The sequence below is a fragment of the Ochotona princeps genome, chromosome 15 (genome assembly GCF_030435755.1).
Source record: "Ochotona princeps isolate mOchPri1 chromosome 15, mOchPri1.hap1, whole genome shotgun sequence".
Taxonomy (NCBI): Eukaryota; Metazoa; Chordata; class Mammalia; order Lagomorpha; family Ochotonidae; genus Ochotona; species Ochotona princeps.
The window spans coordinates 44,074,060-44,099,368 of record NC_080846.1 but is presented as its reverse complement, the minus strand read 5'-3'; the positions used below and the strand labels follow the sequence as shown (position 1 = coordinate 44,099,368).

At 40.1% G+C, this 25,309-nt stretch overlaps 1 protein-coding gene across 3 annotated transcripts in view; it reads left to right on the top strand.

Annotated features, from left to right (window-relative positions):
• CEP83 (centrosomal protein 83) overlaps positions 1–25,309 on the top strand; it is a 201,972-nt gene that overhangs the window by 129,119 nt on the left and 47,544 nt on the right. For all 3 annotated transcript variants that reach the window (XM_058673888.1, XM_058673887.1, XM_004583104.3), the window contains exons 4-5: positions 2,241–2,333; positions 4,657–4,788. In XM_058673888.1, coding sequence (XP_058529871.1) covers positions 2,241–2,333; positions 4,657–4,788 — 225 coding nt within the window. The remainder of the gene's footprint in view (positions 1–2,240; positions 2,334–4,656; positions 4,789–25,309) is intronic.

The window sequence follows — 25,309 nt, the reverse complement described above, 5'->3', positions numbered from 1 at the left end:
AAGCTCCTGGCAAGTGTGCTAGCCTGGAAACCTATCCCTCTGCTCACCCAAGATCTAAGCACAGTCACCGTTGCTCAAGCCCAGTCTACCAGCACACCATGCCAGCATTGCTAATATAGGGCTCTCCTCCCACATTCTGCCTGGGATCAAGCATGTTTGGAAATCCCCAGGCTCACTTTGCCTGCCTGGGTGGGAGCCCCCAGGTCCCTGAACACCTCCACAGGCAGCATCCTCCAGGCCCCCATGAATAAGTCTGGCTTTCTTGCTGGCTGAGAGGTCTCCCTCCTAATGTTTTACTTCTGATTGCTGCAGCTGGGATCTGACAAGGCCAAAGTAACTGAGAACTCAGTCTTGGTTTGACACATGGGTGACTCGGAACCAACTACTTAAGCTGTTACTCACTGCTTCCGGTGTGTACATTAGCGTGAGGCTGGAATTGAGAGCCAAGCCAGAATTTAAATCCAATCACTGTGATAGAGAATAGGGGCATCCCAAGAGGCATCTCTTACTCAGCCAAGTGCCTGCCTGCTGTTTATTTTTTACTTATTTGTTTTTTAAAAGATTTATTTATTTTTATTGCAAAGTCAGATAGAGAGAAGGAAAGACAGAGAGGAAGATCTTCCTTCTGATGATTCATTCCCCAAGTGACCGCAACTGCCGGAGCTGAGCCGATCCAAAGCCAGGAGCCAGGAGCCAGGAACTTCTTCCAGGTCTCCCAAGCAGGTGCAGGAGCCCAAGGCTTTGGGCCGTCCTCAACTGCAGGGAGCTGGATGGAAAGTGGGGCTGGTGGGATTAGAAGCGGTGACCGTATGGGATCCTGGTGCGTTCAAGGTGAGGATTTCAGCTGCTAGGCCACCACTCTGGGCCCTGTTTATTTCTAAATTTGGCTTCCTTAGGGCCTAGCTTTGTAGCATACTGGGCTCAGCCATTACCTGCAATATTGGCACCCCAGTTTATATTCCTCCTATTCCTGATCCAGTGCCATTAATGTGTCCAAGAAAGCAGTGAAAGATGGTTTCAGTACTTGGATCTGTCACCCTTATGGGAGACCTAGATGCAGTTCCAGGTCCTTGGCTTTGACCTGGCTCAGTCCTAACAGTTGCCAAATACTTGGGGAGTGAACCAGTGGATGGAAGACCTCACTCTATGTGGAAATAGGGGCCCAAGGAGTTGGGTCATCCTGTGCTGCTTTCTCAGGCATGTAAACAGGAAGCTACATCAGAAATGGAGCAGCCAGAGCTTGAACAGGAGTCTGTATGGGATGCTGGCACTGCAAAGTAACGGCTAAATCCCTATACCACAGTGCCAGCTCCAAATTGTGGTTTTTTTTTTTTAATAACAAATATTTGTTATCATTCTATAATTTAAGTGCTCCTTTATGTTATGCTATGGTGGGAAGTATTGGGAATATGTCAAAGGCTGTCTACTCTTTTACAGCTTATATAAATCTGAACTTTTTGAAATGAGTTCTGTTAGTATGGTAGGGTTTTTTTTTTTCCCCCAAATCAGTTTTGATAGAGTAAAAAGTCAGCACTTCCTGATTAGAAGTAAGTCAGGAGAAAATTTTTTGATTCAACATTATTATACCTTTATTTGCCTGCTTTGAAAAATACGTAGTCCTTTGTATCTAACACGGTAAACTTAGCTGCCAACTTAATTGTTACAATAGTAATGATAATAAGCGGCTGTTTACTTCATGTTTGTAGAATTTTTTACATCTCTGAATTCCTGGAATTAAGGTGTTTTTTTTTTTTTTTTTTTTTTTAAAGCTTTATTTTTATTTATCTGAAAGGCAGAATTAACAGCGACAGGGAGAGAGAGTAAGCCAGATGACCACAGCAGTTAGAGGTGGGCCCAAGCCAGGAGTTTCTTCGCCATCTGCTGCGTGAATGGCAGGGATCCAGGTGCTTAGGGTCTTCTACTGCTTTCCCAGATTCGTTACTGGGATGCTGGGTCAAGAATGGAGCTGGCAGGACATGAACGGGCACTCGGGCCTCACAAGTGGCAGCCTAACCTGTTGTATCATAGTGATGGCCCTGGAATTGAATTTCTATAAAATATTGCTTCAAATTATGATTCTGGTCATGTAGTAATTGCTGCAAATGAAGTTACTTTAAGAAATATCTATGAATTGAATTATATTACCCTGCAGAAGAAAGAGGCTTTGAAATTTGTTAAATTGCTGGTTTAAATATTTGTGATTTTATATTTATAATTGTTTATATTTCTCTAAATATTAGGTATTGACTCCACAAAAACTGGAATTGTTAAGAACTGAAATACAGCAAGAATTGGAGGCTCCAATGAGAGAACGTTTTCGGACTCTGGATGAAGTAAGTAATTTCTCTGGGAGAACTGTGTGTTTATCCTTAAGTGTCTGTGAAAGTCTTGATGGAAAGTATCATTCTTTGGTTCAAAACCCTGCAAAGTTTCCCCTTAAAGCCCAGTGGCCACTAAGGCCTCACAGGAGTGGACTTCGTTACTTGTCTGAGCTCCTTTTTTCAATCTGTACTGGCCTCCTGCTGTCCTTTGGTATTTCTAAAGTGCTGCGGTTTTAGATTCCTAGCTCTGCAATCACATGGACCTTCAGTAATCTCCTCTAGCTAGCCCTTGGCTAACCTCTTGTTAGTTTGTTAAAATATCAGTGTTCTCAAAGATGCCATTTCCCTATTTATTTTATTTATGTGTTTTCAAAGATTTATTGGAAAGGCAGATTTACAGAGAACAGTAGAAACAGAGAAGGATCTCCAATTAGCTGGTACATTCCCAAATGCCTGCAGTGGCTGCAGCTGAACCAATCTGAAGCCAGGAGCCAGGAGCTTCTTCTAGGCCTCCCACACGGGTGTAGGTTCCCAAGGCTTTGACCATTCTCTGCTGCTTTCCCAGGCCATAAGCAGGGAACTAGATGGGAAGTGGAGCAGCTGGGACATGAACCGGTGCCCACACTTGCAGGGGGAGAGTAAGCCTGTTGAGTCATTGTTATGGACCCCCATTTCCCTATTTAATATGGTACTTTTTCATATCCTCACTTAAAACACTGGATCTCTCTTAACTCAGTGTATTTATTTTCTTTCTGGTATATACTGCCTTCTTTTCCTTTTTTCTTTTTTTATGTAGATCTACTTAGTTTTATTGAAAAGACAGATCGATAGAGAGGAAGAGAGAGAAAAATCTTCCATCTGTTGGTTCACTTTCCAAATGGCCACAGCAGCCAGAGGTGAGCTGATCCAAAACCAGCAACCAGGAGGCCCCTCTGAGTTTCCCATGCCAGTGCAGGGTCCCAAGGTTCTGGCCTTGTTCTGCTGCTTTTCCAGGTCACAAGCAGGGAGCTGGATGGGAAGTGGAACATCAGGACACAAACTGGCACCCATATGGGATGCCAGCCCTTGCAGGCGAAGGATTAGCCAAGTTGAGCCATTGAGTCGGCCCCCATTCCATTTTCTAATATGCTATAAGGAGGTACTTTAAAAAGTACATGGAAAATGAAAAAATAAATTGAACTCCATGCATTTTAGGAGTGTTTTAAAAGTTTGTGGAAAGCACACACAAAAAAGCTGTACCTCAATTTAAAATTGTTTTCTGTCAATCAAAGGAAAATATGTTGTTAATAAAACCCTGAAATCCATTTTCTTTTCTTAGAAAACTTTAAGGTAGAGAATAACTGAGCTGAGTATTTTAGGAAACATGCCTGCCCTGTGAAGTAGTTTTCTCACGCTAGTTGAAGATTCCTGCATCCTTCTGCCCTATTGCTTGTTTTGTTGAGTGTCTAGCACACCAGTATCTTCTGCGGAGTGTTAGAAAACAGGATGGGACGCCACAGGGAATTGTACATGCTCCCCGTTCATCAGGAAAGATGGCACTACTTACATTCTTGAGGCTGATATGTTGAGTTGAATTTTCATTGTAATACTTGATTGAATTTTAAGTAATTGTATTAAATATTCAAATATTCTTTTACCTACTTAGAATTCATCTGATAAAATTTCTTTTTTTTGTTGTTTAATTTCAAAGTAAACATTTCTGTTTCTCAGTTTTTTATTATGTAGAAAGCAGAGACACAGTCATCTCACACTCACTGGTTTACTCCTCAGATAACCTCCAGCAGTAGGTCTTGGCCAGACTCAAGCCAGCAACCTAGAGGTCAGCCTGGGTTTGCCACTGCATGCTGAAGTAGTTGAGCCATCCTCACTTGTTGCCTCCCAAGGCGTGCATTAACCAGATGTTGGAACTGAAAGTGCGTTCTGACATGTGACTGTCCCTGTCCCAGCTGGTGGCCTAACTGATGGGCCCAGTGCTGATGCCTAGTCCAACTCCAAAAGGCAGTGAAAACTAGCTCTATTTTAAAACATGTGTTACATTTTAAAAATTTTCTTAAGGCCGGAGGTCAAGGTTTTTGGCATGTTGTAGTTTTATTATAATGAGAATCAATGAAGAAATATTAATTGAATGATAATTTGCTTTGTGTGTACTGCTTCCGTATATGGGATATTATGAAAGCCTTTCTGAAGTATGCTTATGTTTTTGATAATTTTTTTTTTTACTTTTAGAATGACTTAGTATTCTATAATTTAAAATTATGTTTGTCAAAGGGAGTTTTGGAGTGTTTATAAATTAATTTATAAATAAGTCATAAAATGCCATCCCCTTTTAATTTAGGAAGTAGAGAAGTACAGAGCTGAATATAATAAACTTCGCTATGAACATACATTTCTGAAATCAGAGTTTGAACACCAGAAAGAAGAGTTTGCACGTATTTTAGAAGAGGAAAAAATAAAATATGAGTCAGAGGTAAGTGATTGATTATACAGTTCATTGTTATTAATAACATTATATAACCTGTACGTCCGAAGTTTGAGTTGATTACATAGTTAAATTGTAATAATTGATGATGTATATATGGTGACAGGGAAAGGGAAAGAATCTTTCATCTGCTTCACTCCCCGGATGGTTGTAACAGCTGGAGCTGGGCCAAGTTGAAGCCAAGAGGCTAGAACTCTATTCGGGTTTCCCACATAGGTTGATAGGGTGCTGGATTTGGTCTTTCTGCTGCTGCTTTCCCAGTTGTGTTAGCAGGCTGGATTGGAAACAGAGCAATTGGGACTGGAACTGACATTCCAGTATGGGATGCCAGCATCTCAAGCAATGACAAAACTGGTTGCACTGTAAATGGTGGTCCCGTTCATTTACTTTTTATCAACAGTTTTCGTGTGTGTGTGTGTGTGTGTTTCTGGAGCTTAAATTTTTCTTTTTCTTTTGTCTTTTATTGTGGCCCAAACAAGATAGGCAGTGTTTGAGATTTGCATTGTACAAAGGACCTTGTCTCTCATAGCCATTGAGATGGATTCTTCTATGCCAATGTGAATATAGTTTGTATGATTCCTTTTTAGTACTGTCCTTTCTGCTTCTTGGAACCAGGCCACATCCAGGAGAGTTCCAGCTGTGAGCCGAGCAACCTCTCCCATTGATAGAAATAAGGGGTTTACTACCATGGTTTGTGCCCATTACCTTCAAGACTTTTTTCTTTCTGATGTCTGTAGCATTGGTATTTCATTTTGCCTAGAGCATGTCTTCTACTTCATCTCTTTTGCTTTTGGCAGCTTTTCTACTCATTTTGTGGTTTGTTTCCTGGTCTTACTAAAAATGAAGTTTTATTTCTTTTCTCAATGGTTTTGTATGATTTTTGGGGGAGGATGAAAAAGTGAAAGCATCAATTTTATCCTGTCACACTGATAAATATATTGCTCAGTGCCAGCAGTAGTTTTCTGAGAACATATGCCTTTTGTATTTATTGCATTGTGTTTATTTGATGTTAAGAGTGAAAAAAAAAAGTTTGCCTTTCCTTACTGGTTACTAAATGTTTATAATGTTATAGGCATCCAATTCAAAACTACAACTGCACTATTTTTGTATCTGCTTTTGTCCATCGATGAGTAGATATTTTATTTGTTTCTGTATCTCAACTTTTGTGAATAGTGGTGCAATCATTTTATGAGTTCACGTTTGCCGTTAGTATACTGATTTCAGTTCTTTGAGATACATACCTGGTTAAAGGATTGATGGAGCATTTGATAATTCTTTGAGTTTTTGAAAAACGTAAGCATTTTTTCCCATAAAGTGTGTGCTCGTTTGCCTTCCACCACACTGTGTGAGAGTTGTTCCCACTCCTTTCTTACCAGTATCTATTTTTTGTTTTTTATAGTAACCGTTCTACCTGGAGAGAGGTGTCTTAGTTTTTATTTTTATGTTTACTTGTGTATTTATTTGAAAGGAGAAACATATGACAAAGAGGAGATGGAAAGAGATCTCTCATCTGCTGGTTCGTATCTCCAGTGCCTGCAGCAGCCTGGGCTGGGCTAGGCTAGAGCCTTGAGCCAGGAGCTCAGTTGCAGATGGATGGCAGGGACTACTTGAGCCATTGCTGGCTGCCTCTCAGGGTGTGCATTAGCAACAAGCTGGAGGCAGCAGCCAGAGCTTGGACTTGATGTTGAACATTCTTCATGTACCTTTTGACTGTGTGTTGTCATTTGATAAATATTTGTTTAAGTCATTTGCCCATATTTCAAATGAATTTTTGTGGATTTGTTTGTTTTGTTGTTGGATTCATTATATATCCTGGAGAATAATCCCTTGTCAGAAAATTGGCAAGTATTTTTCTCCCATTTTGTGGGTTCTGTGTGCAATGGATGTATCTAGAGGAATTCCTCATTTGTTTTGGTGATTTCATGTCTTAAAAGTATCTTATGCATCCAGTGTGACAGCCTAGTGGCTAAATCCTTGCTTTTGCAACTGCTGACATCCCATATGGTTGCTGGTTCGTATCCCAGCTACTCCACTCCCTCCTAGCTTCCTGCTTGTAGCCTGGGAAAGCAGTAGAGGATGGCCCAAAGCCTTCGGACTCTGTACCCATGTGGGAGACCCAGAAGAAGCTCCTGACCTGGGATCAGCTCGGCTCCAGCCATTTCATCTATTTGAGGGGTGATCCATAGGACTGAAGATCTCTCTGTTTCTCCTTCTCTCTGTAAATCTGCCTTTCCAATAAAGATAAAATAATTTTTTAGAACTGTGTCTTTAAGTTATTTGAGTCAGTCTTTATGAGAGATGGGAGTCAGGTTTCTTCATTCTGCATATAGATACCCAGTTTTTTCAGCATCATTGTTGAAGAGGCTTTTCTTCCCCCAGTGTATGTTGGTAATATTTTTTGTGGTAAATCATTTGGCTGTAAATATGTACTGTTTTCTTGGGCCTTCTGTTCTATGCCAGTGAACTCTTGTGTTGCCTCTTTTTATGCCAGTGCTGTGCTATTTTAGTTATTATAGCTTTGTAATGTGTGTGTACATGGCTGTAGATACACACATACATGTTTTAAGGATTGACTTATTTATTTCAAGAGTTAGAGGATCATGAAGAGATCTTCCATCCTCTGGTTTATTCCCCAGATAGGTACAGTGGCAAGGGTTGAGCTAGGCCAAATTTAGGAGATTTATTCGGGTCTCCCATGTGGCTGACAGGGGTCCAACCACTTGTGCCATCTACTGTTTTTCCTAAGGCATTAGCAGGAAGCTGGATGGAGTTAGAGAGACCAGTACACAAACTGATGCCCTTATAGGATGCCGGTATTACAGGTGGTGGCTTTACGTGCTATAATGTTCTTTTTATTTACTTTTTTCCCCAAGATCTTTTATGATTTCATATACATTGTTAGAGTATTGTTTCCATTTTTTAAAAATGTCAGTGTTTTAATAGGAATTGCATTGAATCTGTGGACTGTTTGTGTAGTATGAATTTTTTACTGATGTTAGTTTTTACAATCCAGGAACTTGGAATAATGCCGTTCTTAGATTTCTTTCATTAGTGTTACATTCATTGTAGTTACCATTCGCTTTCTTGGCTAAGTATGTTCTTGGACATTTTGTTTGACTTTGCAGTTACTCTGGGATTGCTTTCTTGATTTTTTTCGTAGCCATTTCACTATTGGTGTGTAAATTATATTTATCTTGTAACCATATTGAATTTGTTTATAAGTTCTATCCCCCCCCCCCCGACACCCCTGGAGTCTGTCTATATAGAATCAGGTTATTTGCAAACTTGACTTTCTGCTTTCCTGTTTGGATTCCTCTAATTCCATTCTGCTATATTGTTCTCACTGATTTTCTATATATTTTGAATCAAGATTTTAATTACCTTTTGTGTTACTTGGAAGACTCAGCCCCGAGGAGTTCCAGAAAGTAGCGAAGTAGATCATTTTGGCTTTATTTAGCCCAAAGAAGCAGCTGAGCAGTCCAGTCTGCTGAAGCCCCGGGAAACAGGTGAATAGTCCACCTATCTGTCATCACCCCCGAGAAACAGCTAGGCAGCTGCCTCTGAGTTGGTTGCTCCCCAGAAGCCCTGGGGCTCTGACAGGTGCCCCCTCTTGGTTCTGTGCTGTGATGCGCCATCAGACTATTGCTGGGCATGTTGGACTACACACATGAGGGCCCACTGCATGGTCTTATCCCCATGTACTATGTCTAGAACAGATAGTAAGCTTAGGCCTTCTGACAGCTCCGTCCTAGCTAGTGGTGCAGTCACACAACCCTTGCAGCCTAGGACACTTGACATACATGCAGACCTCACAAAGGTTAGTTATCTGAACAAATTATACAACCACTACGGAAGCACCTAGCTGGCACAACAGCTAGTGAATTTACCTAACCAGTACTCTCAGACACATCACCAGGAGAAAGTTTTATACTAGAAAGTTACCCTGTAAAATGGGTGAGCCAATTTAATGTAACATATGCACAAAAACAAATGTGATATCAAAAACATGAAAAACACGGGTAACATGGCATCTCTAAAGAAATACAAAAACTCTAGTAACAGACCCCATATGATAAGAGGAACTTGAAGAATTTGATATGATGATAAGGAAACTGATACTGAAGAGTACAAATAATCTAACCAAATTAGGAAATCAGTTCATGATAAAAATGAGAAATTTAGCAAAGTGTTGGTGGGCATTTGGCCTGGTTCTTAAGATAGCAGTTTAGCATCCCATGTAGCCTACTGTAGTGCCTAGTGTACCTGGCTCCAGTTTCCAGCTGATGATGTACATCCAGTCTGGGAGGCACCAGGTAGCTGGGTTTCAGCTGCTCAGGTGGTAGGTACTGGTCTGAGGTCCTACCTCTTGCTTTTGATCCTGGCTGCAGCCTCTGGGGAGTGAACCTGTGCGTGGGAGCCCCCATCTGTTCTTCTTTTCATCCCTCCCCTATCTCTTTGTCTCTCCTTTCTGTGTCTGTCAAGGAAAATCAGATAAATTCTGGTTTTTGAAGAACCAACCAAAGATCTTGAAACTATAAAATTCAATAAATGAAATAAAAAAATGCATTGGAGAGTTTCAACAGCAGAATGGCTCATGCCAAATATGTGAAGTTGAAGACAGTCTTTTAAAATAACCCTGTTGGACAAATATTTTAAAAAATCAACAAAAAGCAGTGAAGAAACTTCACTCTTATGGGACACCCTTCAGAGAGGGAAATTCCATGTAATAGCATTGTAGAAGGAAACTAGAAGGGAAAAGGCATAGAAAATCTACTCAAAGGAGTAATTGCTGAACATATTCTCAATCTTCAGAAGTGTGCGGGCACTCGGGTCATCCTAGTTCTGAGTGTCTCTTAAAAGATTCAACCTAAAATGACCACTTCCAAAATATATTATACTCAGCTGTCAGAAGCACAAAATAGAGTTTTAGAAACAAGAGAAAAGCATCAGTTCACAAAGGAGTTCCTGTTAGACTAAAGACACACATACCAGCAGTAATCTTACAGATAAAGAACAGGATAATACATTCAAAGTCCTGAATGAAAAAAAAAAATAGCTGAGGAAAAATAGTATATCCAACAATGATATCCTTCAGAAATAAGGGACAAGTAGTTTTTTCCAAGACAAGAATAAACAGAGTATTCATCTCACTACTCCAACCTTAAAAAAGAAATGCTTATTAGAGCACAGTGCCATGGCTCAGTTGGCTAATCCTCCCCTTGCAAAATACCAGGATCCTATATGGGCACTGGTTTGTGTCCTGGCTACTCCACTTCCTGTCCAGCTCCCTGCTTGTGGCCTGAGAAAGCAGCCCAAAATGTTGGGACCTGCACCCTCACGGGAGCCCTGGAAGAAGCTCCTGGCTGCTGGCTCCTGGCTTAGGATCAGCTCAGCTCTGACTGTTGTGGCCACTTTGGGAGTGAACCAGTGGATGGAAGATCCTTCTCTTTGTTTCTTCTGTTTTCTGTAGAGCTACCTCTCCAGTGAAAATAATCAATTTTTTAAATGAAATGCTTGTTGAAGTTGTACACTAAAAATGAAAAAATGATAACTGAAATAAAAAATTACATATGAAAGTATCAATACAGCTCAAATCCTTTAATGAAAAGTATTTTATGTTTTAATTTATTTGAACAGCACAGTTAGAGAAATTTTCTTTCTACTGGCTCACTCTCCAGATGACCACAGTGACAAGGCCTCAGTCAGGAGTACACAGGTTCTTCCAGGTCTTCCTTGTGGTTAACAGGGTCTCAGTTACTTGGGCCATCTTCTGCTCTTTTTGCAGGCATATTCGCAGATGTTTGCGTCAGAAGTGGAGGACCCAGGCACTCATTGGCATTCATATGAAATAACAGTGTTGTAGACAGCAGCTCAGTCCCCTGGACCACAACACTGGTGCTATTATGCTTTCCAGATACTGCATTTTTATGAGTTGATGTAATTTATTCTGATAATCTGTGATCCATAACTTCATTGCTACTGTTATAATCATTTGGGGGAATCACAAACTCTATATAAGATGATTAAAGTAATTATTTGGTGCTCTGGCTCCTGTACCGACTAGCTGTTCCTTCATGTATATCACAGTCCTTGCCTAGGCCTCTGTTCTATGAGACCCCATACTACTGAGATGAGGCGGGTAAATAACCCTGAAATGGCCTCTAAGTCTTCTAGTGAAATAAGGAATCACATAGATCTCATTTTAAATGAGATAAAGCTAGAAACGACAACGCCTATTGAGAAAGCCATGTTGAAAGCCAGCATAAGCTGGTAGTCAGGTCTCCTGCCCCCAAATAGTTAACTGAATTGTGAATAGAAAAGAAAAGTTCTTGACAGAAATGAAAGTACTGTTCCCAGGGAACACATGGATCATAAGAGTACAGAACAGCCTTATTACTTATGTGGAGAAAGTTTCAAGGATCTGAATAGAAGATAAAACCAGCCACAATATTTCCTGAAGACAGAGCCAGGCAAGTGCTGATGTGGAAACTGTAGCAAGGTATTTAGAAGACCTAGCTAGGCTGTTGGAGATGGTCATTGTGTATGAAACAGGGTTCTGGTTGGAGTAATATACCAGCTAGGACTTGTATAACCAGAAAGAAGTGACTTTTGACTTTCAAGGCCACACTGAGTCTTGTAAGGGGCTAATGTTGTGTGTAGAAGCTCATGCTTTCTTTCCGCTCGGAAAATCCTGGTGCCGTTGAAGATTACAGTGAATATATCTACTCTGCTTGGATTTTGTAAATGGAAAAAAAAGGACTGAATGAGTTAACATCTCTTCACATGCAGGTTACTGAATATTTAAGTTCATTTCTGGGAAGCCTGTTGTAAAAATATATTTCTTTCAAAATATTACTGCTCATTGACAGTGGTCATGAAGAGCTCTCTTGGAGATACTCAGCAAATTCATTGTGTTTTCATGCCTGCTAACATAGCGTGTCAGTTGCAGTTTGTGGATGAAGGAGTAATTTTGACTTTCAGGTCTTAATGATTTCAGAAATGTGCACATTTTATAAGGCTGTAGCTTTCACAGGCAGTGATTCCTTTGTTGATTCTGCACATAGTAAACTGAAAACGTTCAGGAAAGGATTCATCATTCTGGATATCCTTGGAAACATTTGTGCTTCATGAGACAATGCCAAAATACCAGTGATGACAGGTATTTGAAAGAAGTTGGTTCCCACTCTCAGGGAAGACTTGAAGGAATTCAAGGCATCAGTCTAGGAAGCAGCTGTAGATATGGTAAATAGTAACAGATCTAGGATTAGAAGGGGACCTGAAAATGTGACAGTTGCTGCAGTCCCATGATGAAACTTCAACGGGGAGTTTTTAAAAAATTATTATTTATTTTTATTGGGAAGGCTGATTTACAGAGAGACGAAGAGACAAAGAAAGATCTTCCATCTGCCCGATGTTTTACTCCCCAAGTGGCCACAATGCCTGGAGCTGAGCTGATCCCAAGCCAGGAGCCAGGAGCTTCTTCCAGATCTCCTGTGTGGGTGCAGGGTCTAAAGGCTTTGGGCAGGCCATCTTCAACTGCTTTCCCAGGACACAAACAGGGAGCTGGAAGGGAAGTGGAGCAGCTGGGACATGAACTGGTGCCCATATGGCATCCCTGTGCGTGCAACATGAGGATTTAGCCACTAAGTCATTGCACCTGGCCCAAGGAGTTTCTTGTTAAACATGTACTACTTGCTGCTTTGAAAGAAACAGGTAGTTTCCTTAGATAGTATCTATTTCTGGTAAAGATACTGTGACAAGAAGTAAATCAGCAAACGATTTAGAATATTGCATATGTTGTAGTAGAATTTGAAAATATTGACTCCAGTTTTGAAAGTTTTACTTTGGGAAAAATGCTGTTAGACAGTATTGCAGGATATAGGGTCTCTCAAGTCTTATTTTAGTCAGTGGTACACACTCACTAGCCTTCAGCAGTCACCATTCTGATCAGTCAGTAACTAGCAGGGTCCAACCACAACCCTCCCCATTTAAAAACAGGATTTGCTGAAGACTTAGATAGATGATTGACATTTTTAGCAGTATTTTAAAATATGTGGATACTTCAGAACCCTTAATGCCACTGTATACTGAATAGATTATGCTATAGTTCAAACAAAACTTTTATATTCACTGGGAAAACAGAAAATTCACTACTCTGTCACAGTGTTTTCTTCCTTGCAATGGTATGAAACTGAACCTGCACTGTTAGATTTGCATATAAATGGAGTTTTTGCATTTATTAAGGATTTATGTAATAGTTGCACCATTTTGCTAAAGTAGCTAAGTAAAATGTGTTGGTTCTCAATAGAATATTTTAGGGATTTATTTTGTTTTAGTTTTCCTGAGGATGGTAGGAATTCACATAGCTTTCATGGCATTCTGAGCTAAGAAAGAATATATGAAATAATGCACGGAAGAAACTCTATCTTCGTGTTTTGAAGATTATCATATTCTGCTTGCTTCATGCTTTTGGCTGTAAGAACATATTAAATCTAGAGTTTTATACAGATGACATGCTTTATTTGTACATATATATAGTCACTATGCAAAAGAGGTTTATGACATTTTAGAATTCTTTTTTATTGTATAAATTTTATTTTTGATACTTTTTACATAGTTGATTAACATGCAAAGGGTCAAGGGCTAGAGGAAAGTGGGTGTGACTATTGTTTTGACATTCTGTTTTTAACTTCCTGTATCTGGGGGGAGGGGAGAGACAAGGGGAGAAGCCACAATCAGACTTCCAACCGTCCCAGGGTCCCCACTGTGGGGCATGCTCCAAGGGTTCCACTCAAGTGATTTTGATAATTCAGCAGATTTATTTTGCTGCCAATCTTGCCACTCCAATCACGATGTAATCTCTCCAGAATCCAGCAGCTGACATAGTCCACCTTACAGTCTCATTCACCCAGAAATTTGCTGCCAGCACTTGGCTGAGGTAGTTGATTGATTTATTCTGTCCTCTGTTGTGGTACCAAGTATCCACTGCAGGTTTCACTGTACTGTCATATCCACTTGCATCTGGATATACTGTCCACTGCTCCGTCTAAGCCACTGAGGAAGCCCAGCTCTGACACATGCATTTCATGGTCAGACCATGGGACCTGCAATTTCTTCCATGGTTGGAGTTCTGAGTCAAGATTCAGTTGGGGGGAATCCCCAAAGAAACTTCATCTGAGGTGATCCCAGACCTGATTCTTGTGCGTGCATGCCAGTAGAGGGTCTGGCACAGTCTGTTGCCCAAATTGGCCCATGTGCACACTGTTAGTTGCAATAGCTGGGTCAGTTGTCTCCAGCCCTGTCTTCTACGCAAACTAATGGGTGTTGCAGTCCAGTCCAGTCCTGCCCACTGCACACCCAGCCCCCATGGAAAGCACTGGGAGTTGTAGCTTAGTCGAGTTACCCACAATAACCCCCACCAGGCCCATCTCCTGCCTTGGCTCCTGTACTTGCCAGTATGTACGGCAGACTGGTCTAGTCTGTGCCACATCCTATTCAGCTCTCATATGTGTCAGAGGGCTTTGAAACCTAGTTCAACCCGACCAGCCCCACTGTCCAGCCTACACATATGCTGGCAGGTGCCTCTGTCTAGCTCTGAAAATGGAAAACAGTACATAGTTGTAGGTCAGTTGGTTAAACTGATAGACCTGTGTTGATTAAAAAGCAGGAGTAATTTGCTAGGGAAGAATTAAGATCTCAAGAGAGAGGCCTGAGGAGTATTACATCTTGGGTAAAAGAGTGACAGTGACAGTGAAATGTTGCTCAGATTTCCCTAACATGTTCTTCAGATTGGCTGAGCTCCTTCTTGGCTACTATGGGTCAGATGAGAAGCCCAAATTCCAGTGACAAAGGAACATTTTTCTGGGTCTCTGAAAATAGTTTTGTTTTGTTTTTCTTTCCTTTACAAGACTGGCAGCTCAAAATTGACCATATGCCTCCTGTTCTGGTCTTTGTTTTGCTTTACATGTCAGTAGACATCTTGGACAACCTCTCACCCAAAGCTTCATTTTGTTGTGGTAGATTCTGAAGTTCTAATCTGAAGTACTAATTTAGGCCCAGATACTTCTTTTTTCTATAGTATCCCAAGTTCTGCGACTTGTCAGATTATTCTGAAGCTCACTGAAATAGGCAAAAATCTCCCAAATCAAAAGATTATTTCATAGTGGGAATTCTCTGTGATTGATTTTAGAAGGGTGTTATGAAATCTTACTTGGTAAATATTCTTGTTCTAGAGTGTGATATAGAATATATTAAATACACAGCAATATTAAATATATTAGATATATTAAATATAAAAATATAAAAAATATATTAAAACCAGGGCCTAGTGGCTAAAGTCCTCGCCTTGCATGCACCAGGATTTCATATGGGTGATAGTCGGGTCCTGGCTGCTTTACTTTCCTTCCAGCTCCCTGCTTATGGCCTGGGAAAGCAGTGGAGGACAGCCCTAGGCTTGGGAACTCTGCACCCGTATGGGAGATCTGGAAGAAGCTCCTGGTTCCTGGCTTGGGATCAGCTCACCTCTGGCCGTTGTGGCCACTTGAGGAGTGAACCAACGGATGGAAGGTCTTCCTCTCTGTCTTTCCTCCTCTGTGTAAATCTGCCTTTCCAATAAAAATAAGTAGTCTACGGCCATACCACCCTGAACGCGCCCAATCTCGTCCAATAAAAATAAGTAAATCTTAAAAAATTAATGCATACCCAAACTTTCTGTAGGCCTACTTTTAAAATATTTTAAGTGTTCCTTTGATATGAACTTGGGAGCTAGACTTCTGTTTGTATCAGTGTTCTCATCTCAGTGATGATATTAAAAAAATGGGAGGGGGCTTCTTTATTTGGAAGGACGAATTAAAGAGACAGAGACATCTGCTGGTTCACTTGCCTAATGACGACAGTGGCCAGGGTTGGCCAGGCAAAAGCCGGAAGCTGGAAATTCCATCCAGGTTTCCCATTTTGTGGCAAATGCCCTAGAACTTGTGCCATCTTTTGATACTTTCCCAAGCATGTTAGTAGGGAGCTGAATCAGAAATGGAGCAGTCGGCACTGAAACAGTATCTCTTGCTGTTGTCATAGACAGTGGCTTAACTGGCTAGGCCACAACACTGGTCCCAGAAATGGTTTTCGTGATGATGGCTGTCTTATGTAGTTGTTGTGAGAACTTAGTTTGTTAGTAATGTATGAGTACCTGGCACAGAGTATCTCTCATTAGTGCCTTGCTTTAGATCCCCTTCATGTTGGTCCCGGTATTCTGACTGCTGGACTCTTAGGTTCTCTTGTGGCTTTTTATAATTCACACAGTTGACTTTTTGTTTGTTTGTTTTTGTTACAGTCTCCATGACTTAGGTAGCTTTGATGACCTGACAGAGGTATTGGTTTTATCCTCCCCCCCTTTTTTTCCAATAGGAAGTAGTTTTATTATTCATCATCGCTTGCTGAAATCTTAGTAGAATTCTTAAATTTAGATGCGAAATATTGCCTCATTTTCCAGTTCTTGTGTTTCATCTGGTAATACATACTGTTAAAGTTTTATTTCTTTTAAAGACATAATGATACAGAGGTGGAGACAGAGATGTTTGATCCTGTAGGTTCACTCTTCAAATGGCCTCAGTGGCCAGACGTTGGCCAGGCCAAAGCCAGGAACCTGGAACTTTTATTTGGGTCCCTCATGTGGGTGACGGGGGTGCAGCCACTTGGTCTATGATTTGAAGCTTTCTCAGGCACATGAGCAGAAAGCTGAATCGGAAGTGGAGCAGCCAGGATTGGAATCCATGCTCATATGGGATGCTCATGTCACAGATATGCTGGCCCCTTAACCCGAAGTAATTTTATAACTGTTTTTGGAACAGATGTGTAGTTTCAAGAGTTGCTGTGTAAGGAGGACATGAGGCTTAGGCATTAGGATTCTGCTTGGGACTTTGTATCCCATATGGTACCTGGTTTAAATCCTGGCTGTGCTGCTAATTCCAACTTCCTGCCACAGTGGCAGGCAGGTCGGCAGCAGACAATGGCAGATCACTGCTGCCCACATGGAAAGTCTGGATGGAATTCCCAGCTTCTGGCTTTGGTTTGGTCCAGCCCCTTGTGTTGTAGCATTTGGGAAAGAACCATTGGATGGAAGGTACCTTTCATCTTTGTGTCTAACTTCCACATTAACAAATAAGCAAAACGAAATTGAAGACTTCCTGCGTTCTCCCCCTGCATTTCTCTTACCAGGCAAATAATGGGGATAGAAGGAAAAGAGATAACTCCCAAAATTAGATACAGTATGTAGGTGATTTCAGTGATATCGCCTTAGTGTTAGTAAATGGAAAAATATTTTTGTATAAAATACATTCTGCTATTAATTTAAGAAAAATCAGTTGTACATAAAAAATGAGGGAACTTAGTACAGTGTAATAGTAATTGTATTATTGTTGGTTTTTAGGGATGTAAGACATTAGTTTAAAGACTGTTGGAACTTCAGACTTAATCACAAAATATTGCCAGGCACACAGTAAATAATCAATGGTATTACTACCAGTAGTGTCCAAGAGTATCAATCATGATACTAATACTAAATAAAACATGCATAGTAAATAAATCATTTTGAGGTAGAGTACAGATTTCTGAAATAGAAATTATTGATGTTGAAGAAGTGAAAGAAGTAAGAGCGAGTAGCAAAATCCAGATTTAATGTATTGAAACACTTTGTAAATGCTTCTGTGAGTCCTTTGAAACACCCTGGAAGTTAGATGATCAGCATTCCCATCTCAGACATGAAAAAGCTGAAACACTGAAGTATGAGCTCAAGTTTATACAGCTGGTAGGTAGTACACACTAAGCTGTCTGAGAAGTTCTGCTGTTGCCCAAGGTGGAGAAAAAGGAGCCGATTTTACTTTAAAGCCTTCTCTGGAAATGGGAACAAAATGATGGGAAGCAATGACTTTCTGACATTGGAACATGGATATCTGGACCATGATTTCCTGAAGAAAGGAAAGCAAATGAGATAAGCTCCATGACAGTCCATCATTTGTTCTGGATGGGGTTTCCAGGCTGTGGTACAAAAACAGAAAACTCAGAGTGAGCCCCCACTTTTTCAGTTGATGAGTTGATCTTCAGAACTTGAGAGGCCCAAACCCCTAGAAAATGAGGGGTTGAGTGTTGGGGGAGCTTTAGAGTTCTGTACAGCTATTAGCCTTCAGTTGAGATCTCTTTAATGCATGTTTGTTAAACTGTCCATGGCCACAGAAAGAAAATGATCCAGGTGAAACTGTTATGTTGCAGCCATTTGTGGAGGTGATCAGAGAATGGAAGATTCTCTGTCTCCCTCTAGCTCTCCACCCCACCACCCTACCATAATTCTGCCTTTCAGATGAATAAATAAATAGAGAGCGAGACAATTCCTGTAGCTCATGCAAGTCTAGGAAGAATTTTCTTTTGTTTTTGACAGCCGTGGTAGAATGTGATGCATGATGAAAATTCCGAAGGATTTTGCCTCAGTAGCAGGTCTGAATTAACCAAAAAGGTTACTCTGGCTCTTCCTCACAAGTGTAACAGCGAAATTGGAAAGATACCTAAATTACATCCCAGAACAAGAATTCAGGAATGGGAAACAGTCCAGAACTGAAAAAAACACTAACATTTTCAATGTCTTCCATTCATTAAAAAAAAAAATTACTGGGTAGCCCCAGATTGCTGCGCTGGTAAATTCAACCATGTGTTTAGGAAATAATCTATATCATCTCTTCAAGGAAAAAGAATTTAAAGGAGTATCTTGTACTCATTCCATAAAGCCTATGTGATTTACATAGCCAAAGCCATGGTGTCAAGGTGAGTATCAGGAGCCATAACAAGTCATTCTTAGGCCTCTTCCATTTAGGAAGGTGTCAGTGGAGGCCTCTTTGTGGAGGAAGTTTGAGAAAATTGAAGTAGCCACGGTAAGATTGCTTTAGTGAACAACTTAATACATAGCTAGACCGTGAAAAAAAGGACACTCAAATATAGAGAACAATTGGAAATTTTAGGGTTGAAAATACAATGATAAGAAAACCTCAGTTGTAGGGATCAGTTGCATAATGGAAGGGATAGAGATTTTAAAATCAGTCACCTGGGAGGTAAAACATTACAAATTGCCTAATGTAAATGAACTAGGGAAAACGAAGATTGTAAACACATGAAACGGAAATGATTATTTGTCCACTCTGTCAGATAAGCTTTTTGTGTCCTTGAAAGAACAAAAATGGTAGGGCTGAAAAACAACTGGGAGATGCAACAATCAAAACCTTCCTAAATTTGGTAAAGGTCGGACCTATGGATTCAAGAAACTAAGAAAATCTCACAAAATAAATCCAAAGAGATTCACCATGAGCAAAGTTAAAGCTAAGGAAAACACATAATGAAAGCAGCCTGAGAACTTATGCCTTTTAGGAGAGGAACAATTAGAAAATAAGCAAACATTCTTTCAGAAGCCACAGAACAAGAAGTATTGAGTGCTGAAAAATTAAACTGTTAATCTGGCATCACATCCAAAAATATACTCTTCTGTACTGAAAGGAAAGTCATACCATTCTTAAAAGATAAAAAACTGAATTATGTGGGTTTTTTTGCCAGCAGATCTGACCAAAAGAGTGTCTTAATGAAAGTGTGTGAATAGGGAAAAAATGATACAGGGAACCTCAGAATACGAGGAAGGATAAAAGAACACGACATGCAAACCATGACAATAGACTGTCTTTGGCCTCAGTAGTTTTCTAAGTTTTAGTTTATTGCTGGAGTAAAAATTACAATACTGTCTGGTATTGTAGATGTGTATACAGGGAATTAAGGTAGTTATAGATGAAAACAAGGAATGTCAATGGAGAAAGTTTCCATTTGTCACTGAAATTGATAATATGAACTCAGTAGGCTATGGCAGGTTATGTTACATAATGTACGAAGAACAACCACTAAGAAAACTATACAAAGGGACAAATTAAAAGCATTATGGAAGACAGGCATTTATGGTACTGATTAATATGTTGCTTGAAGTCTGCATATCCAGTGTTAGAGAGCCTGGGTTGAGTTTTGGTGGCTCTGCTTTCCTTCTGGTTTGCTGCTAATGCACATCCAGGGTGGCAGCAGTGATTGCTCGAATAGGTGAGCACCTGCCAACCACATGGAGACCTGGATTGAGTTGCTGGCCTTGGGTCAGCCTGGCCCCTGTGAGGAGGGAATCAGCGGAGGGGAGGTTGCTCTCTCTTCCTCCAGAGCAAGGTAAAATACAAATAAATTTTAAAACATAAATATACTTAAATGAATGCTAAAAAATGTTGAAGTGGTCACCAGCAAAGGAGGAAAAAGAAAATCAAAATAAGCAGAGAAGAAATAAAAACAACTTGAGAAACTCAGCATATCAATAGTTGCAGTAAATGTAAATGGTCAGAATCCCCCAGAATATATAGGAGAGGGTACCTCAAAGAATGCATGGAAAAATAGAATTAGAGAAAAATGGAATAAAAAATAGTGCAAGAAATTTTTAAAATCTCTGCTTTTAATGCATGTTTTCCATTAATTTGGAGAGCTCATTTTGGGTGGAGAAGAGAAAGAAACTCTGTTAAGGGCAATCCACAATAACACACCGGAGTGCTCAAATTACATATACCAAATAGAGCTATAAAGTGTGTCACACAGAAAATAAAAATAGAAACACATTTAACTACACTTGGGACTTTGCATCTTATTTCATAGAACAATTAGAAAATTAGCAAGGATGTAGAATAACTCATCACTGTGAATGAATGAACACTAGAATTTAATGAATATTTGTACAACATTCCACTTAACAAGAGAACAGGATATTGAAATGTCCACTGAACATATAGGGAGGTACTTCAGAGAGCTCATAGAAAAATGGAATTAAAAGCATGAACTCTTTGCTGGAAAATAATTTTGCTTGTAATACGTGCAACATGCCTATTAGGGAGATACTATGCATACATTTCACTTTTTTGTGCCAAAATAAGTTCATACTGTAAATTACATTTTCCATAAACTTTCTGAGATATTCTCATGTAAGATAAACTAGATCCCGGGACTTAAAATAACTTTTAGTAAAGTTAAAGCACTCAAAATTATACAGGGTAAGTTCTCAGACCACAAAAGGATCAAAATAGGAAATAATAACAGAAAAGTAATTCAGAAATATTCAAACACAGGGAAATGCTTCCAACAATTGGAAGTAAAGCAATTTAATAAAAACAATGCAGTAAAGTTATATTTCAGAAAACAATGAAAATGTTGACATGAAAAATTCTTGGACACAGCTAAAGCAGTGCTGAGAGGAATATTTATAACACTAAATATATGCATTTGAAAACAGAATTGTCAAGTCAGTAAGCTTCCTCTTCTAGCACTTACAAAAAGGTTATCAAAATGAAACCAAAGCGAGCAAAAGGAAGGACATAATAAACACGAGAAGAAATCAATGAAGCTGAAAACAGAGGAAATCAATGAAGCAAAGAGCTGACAAACTTCTGGCAAGACAAAGAAGACATTACCTCTATCAGAATTGAAACAATATCCCTCATGACCTTCCAGACTTTAAAAGATATAAGATAACCCTGTCAACAACTCAAATAAATTTGACAATGTAGATGAATTGGATCAATTCTGTAACTCACCTGATATGAAATGGGTAATTTAAACAGGCATATAGTTCTTGGGGAAATTGAATTTGCAATTTAAAAATTTTCCCATGTAACAGAATTCTACCAAGTATTTAAAGAAGAATTAAGATCAGCGCTACAGTGTCTCCCAAAGAACAATTACCATTGGTATTAGCATAGCATTTCTGTATCATTCCTTGCAATAGTTCGTTGCAGGTCAACCTGCTGTTACCTGAAAATTACAAATGTAATTAAAGAGATAACCAGAGGGGAAAACCCATTTTGTACAGAGTAGCAAAAATGACAACAGATTTCTTTTTGAAATACTACTAGCCAGAAGAAAGCAGAATACCTTTCAGATGGTTAAAAGGAAAAAAAAAAAAAAAAGGAAATGTGTGTAGTTACACAGTTTGATTCCAAGGCTTGTTCTCTTACCAAGTTTTTGTGCTGCACCATAAAGGTAATAAGAACAAAAGTAAAGGGAGCGGTCGGATAGACCACCTTTCCCCTCTGTATGCCTTGGGGAGCTGCAGTGTTGTTGTATTCCTTTGAAAAGGAGACCACACTGTTCCTACCCTGGTTTCTTTATTTCAACAACTTTTGAAATGTGAAGTTGGCTAACACTTAATATTACCCATGAAGCTGGTGCTTATCCTAGAAGAGAATAAAGCAAATGTGGAGGTAACTACAGTGCGGGCAGATTTGGATGTTAGTGAAGAGAAACTCAAAGAAAGCTGTGTGGAAATTTAAAAGAAGGATGGAAAGCACAACCAACTGGAGACCACAAGGAGGGTGGCGTATGAGACTGAGTGAGTGTGGAAGAAGAGGAGAGAGCTGAGGCTGTGTCCAAGATCTGTGTCCCATTCACGGGGTAAGAGTGGGGTCATGGTGGTGACTAGCCGTAAAGAGCTCTTCAGCAGAGGATTTTGTTTGTTTTCTTGTTGGATTTTGCCCTTAATACCTAAAACAGCTCTGGGTGCATAGTGAGTATCCAGTAAATCATTGTTACGTAGAAAAATTAAAGGCATTGCTCACCAGTTTTGGTAAGAGGGGTCATCAATATGTAATTTAATCCTCTATGTGTAATTTAGCTACTTGTCATCCAGTCATGGGTTTCAGCTATCATTTTGCTATCATTCAAATGCCTTTTAACACTAATGGAGAGAGTAATAATCCAGGAAACATGCCTATGGAAAACATTAACTGTGTGATTTTATGTAAAATAGGAACTGTATGAGAAAATGATATCACTGTTAAATTCTTATGAAGAGCACTCAAATCAGTATTGATTCATAGTAATGAATATCCAGTGAGGGCAGCATTGTCAGAACCTTAGTTATACCTTCACCCTGAGCTAGAAGAGCTGCCGCACCTCTAATATAGCACATGAAAACTACATGGGTTACCTTTTGCAAAAGTGAAATTTAACATGTTAATTCAGTTCAAATCCTTTTTTTAATGAGATCAGAGTGAAAGTGTAACTTGCATAATGTCACATAGCTAGCTCAATAAAAATAATGGAGGGGGAAAACAAAGTAGTGAAAGACCATTTTGTAAAGTATGAGATGAAAAGTAGCAGAGTTAGTTCATTGTTAGGTTTTTGTGGGCTCACCTGAAATTACCTTCAAGGATAAATTGTATTTGATGGAGAGGAGAATATTTCCTTACTGCATAATTCTCTGTATTGCTTATTGGCATCTACAATTCAGCATGTCCAAAACCAAATTAGAGTAACTGTCTGTTAAGACTGAAAGACTAGTGTGCCTCCTCGGATCCTCACCACGGTGTATCAGTATGGGCACCAAGGACTACATCTAAACTGCCAAGGAGACGACGGGGAATTGGAGTGCCTTTGGAGACCGAGAACTCTGAGGTCACCCACTCCCATTTGGATCTACCACATAGGATGCAAGAAGCCCAAATCCTTCCTCGCAGGATCCAAGGTCATCGGAACAACAGCCAGGAGCCCTGAGTGGTCCACAGAAACAGAAGAACAGTAAACTTCGTTCGGGACTAGGGAGAGGAGCTCTCTCTGGTCCTTACTTAGTTCCAACTGTGGATCCCCACCCTCTCTTGCAATGACCATCAGGGTCGCCCCGGAGGCCCCCACCCAAAAAAAAGGAAACAAAAAAAAATTAGAATAGACAGACAGAGAACAACAAGGAAAGCTTAGAACCAGACAGGAAAGGGTCAGCGTGGATTCACATGTATCTTACTAGGCAGGACACAAAAATTAGTTACTCCTCACTAGGGTATTGAAGATTTCTCTGCACACCCCTCCTAAAATTGTTCTGCACCTCAACTGTTGATAAATGCCTTGTTAGAGTTATAAGCCAGTTTAGACTATCCTAAAATCTGCCAAGTTCAGCAAAATTATGCTTCAACACTATAAACTGCTAAGTACTAAGATGAAAATAGATACAAGACAGCTGAATAGTACCCAATAGTCATTTTAAGGTGTACAGCAGCCGGTTCTGTGTATAAACTAAAATTGAAATGTCAATGAAGTAGTCACAGGATGTGGTTAAGAACTTGCATTTTTTTAACATTGAATACTCAATACCATGTCATTAATTCCATAATGTTGTAAATTGTTGTTGATGTTGTGTTGGGGTTTTTAATTGATAATGTTCTGCCAGCCCTACCTTCAGACCAGAGATGGTTTCCCCAAGAAACTGTTGAATTTATCTGAACAATAAGATGCTGGACTCTGTTCTTGGTAGATGTATGCAAAGAAAGAATTTTGACTGAATTTGAACTGTAATACTGCAACAAGGTGGAGGAATCCACCATGGGGGGAGGGCACGGGGAGGGGTTGGGGGAATCCCAGAGCTTGTGAAACTGTGTCACATAATGCAGCGTAATTAATAAAAAAGATTAAAAAAAAAAAGACTAGAGTGTCTCTAGTTAAACATACCCCCCCTTTTTTGGTAAATTTATTTATTTTTATTGGAAAGGCAGATTTACAGAGAGAAGGAGAAACAGAAGAATCTTCCATTCTGGTTCACTCCCCAAATGGATGCAATAGCTGGAGCTGAGCTAATCTGAAGCCAGGAGCTTCTTTCAGGTCTCCCACGTGGGTGCAGGGTCCCAAGACTTTGGGTCATCCTCTCTACTGCCTTCTCAGGCCACAAGCAGGGAGCTGAATGGAAAGTGGAGTGGCCAGGACACGAACTGTCATCCGAATAGGATCCTGGCCCTTGAAAGGGGAGGATTAAGTGAGCCATTGTGCAGGGCCCTAGTATACCATTTGACAGATGCAGAAAACAGAACCTACCCGTGGAGTAGAGGTCTCCTACTTCAGAAATGCCGTTAGGGTGTCTGTCTGTCTGTCTTTCTCTCTTTCTTTTTTCTGCTGAGAGAGTCTTTGAAGTTCATCCTAACTCCAAAAGCTGTTGACCTGTGACCTTAAGCTGAATCGTAAGAAGAAACTTAATGTACTAAGAGACCACAGGCAGAAGCTGATGGTCAGCACCAGAGTTTTGGTGTTGGTGCGGTAGGAAAGACAGGGAGGGAAACGAGTGAGTTCTCTGCTGCTTGCCTGGCCTTCTGACCTCTGGAAGCAGGAAGAACTGCAGTGCCTCAGCGGGTAGGAAGCAGTGTGATGCCAGTGGAGTCCTGGGTGATAGTAGGCAGGAATAAGATGCTGGCGGGTTTCTCACCAAGCTATGCAGGAACTTGAGCATATGTCTGTGAGTAACAATGTTGAGTTCTTTTGCATCTAAGAAAAAAACTAAGCCATCTTTAAAGCTAGGGCTTTAACACTCAGCTTTTGTATAAAAACTTTGATCACATTTGTATTTACACAGACTGTTTAACTGTAGTGTGGATTAGTGGCTTTGAGCTGGGTAATTTTGTTAGTATAGACGTAGCCCACAGTTATTGCC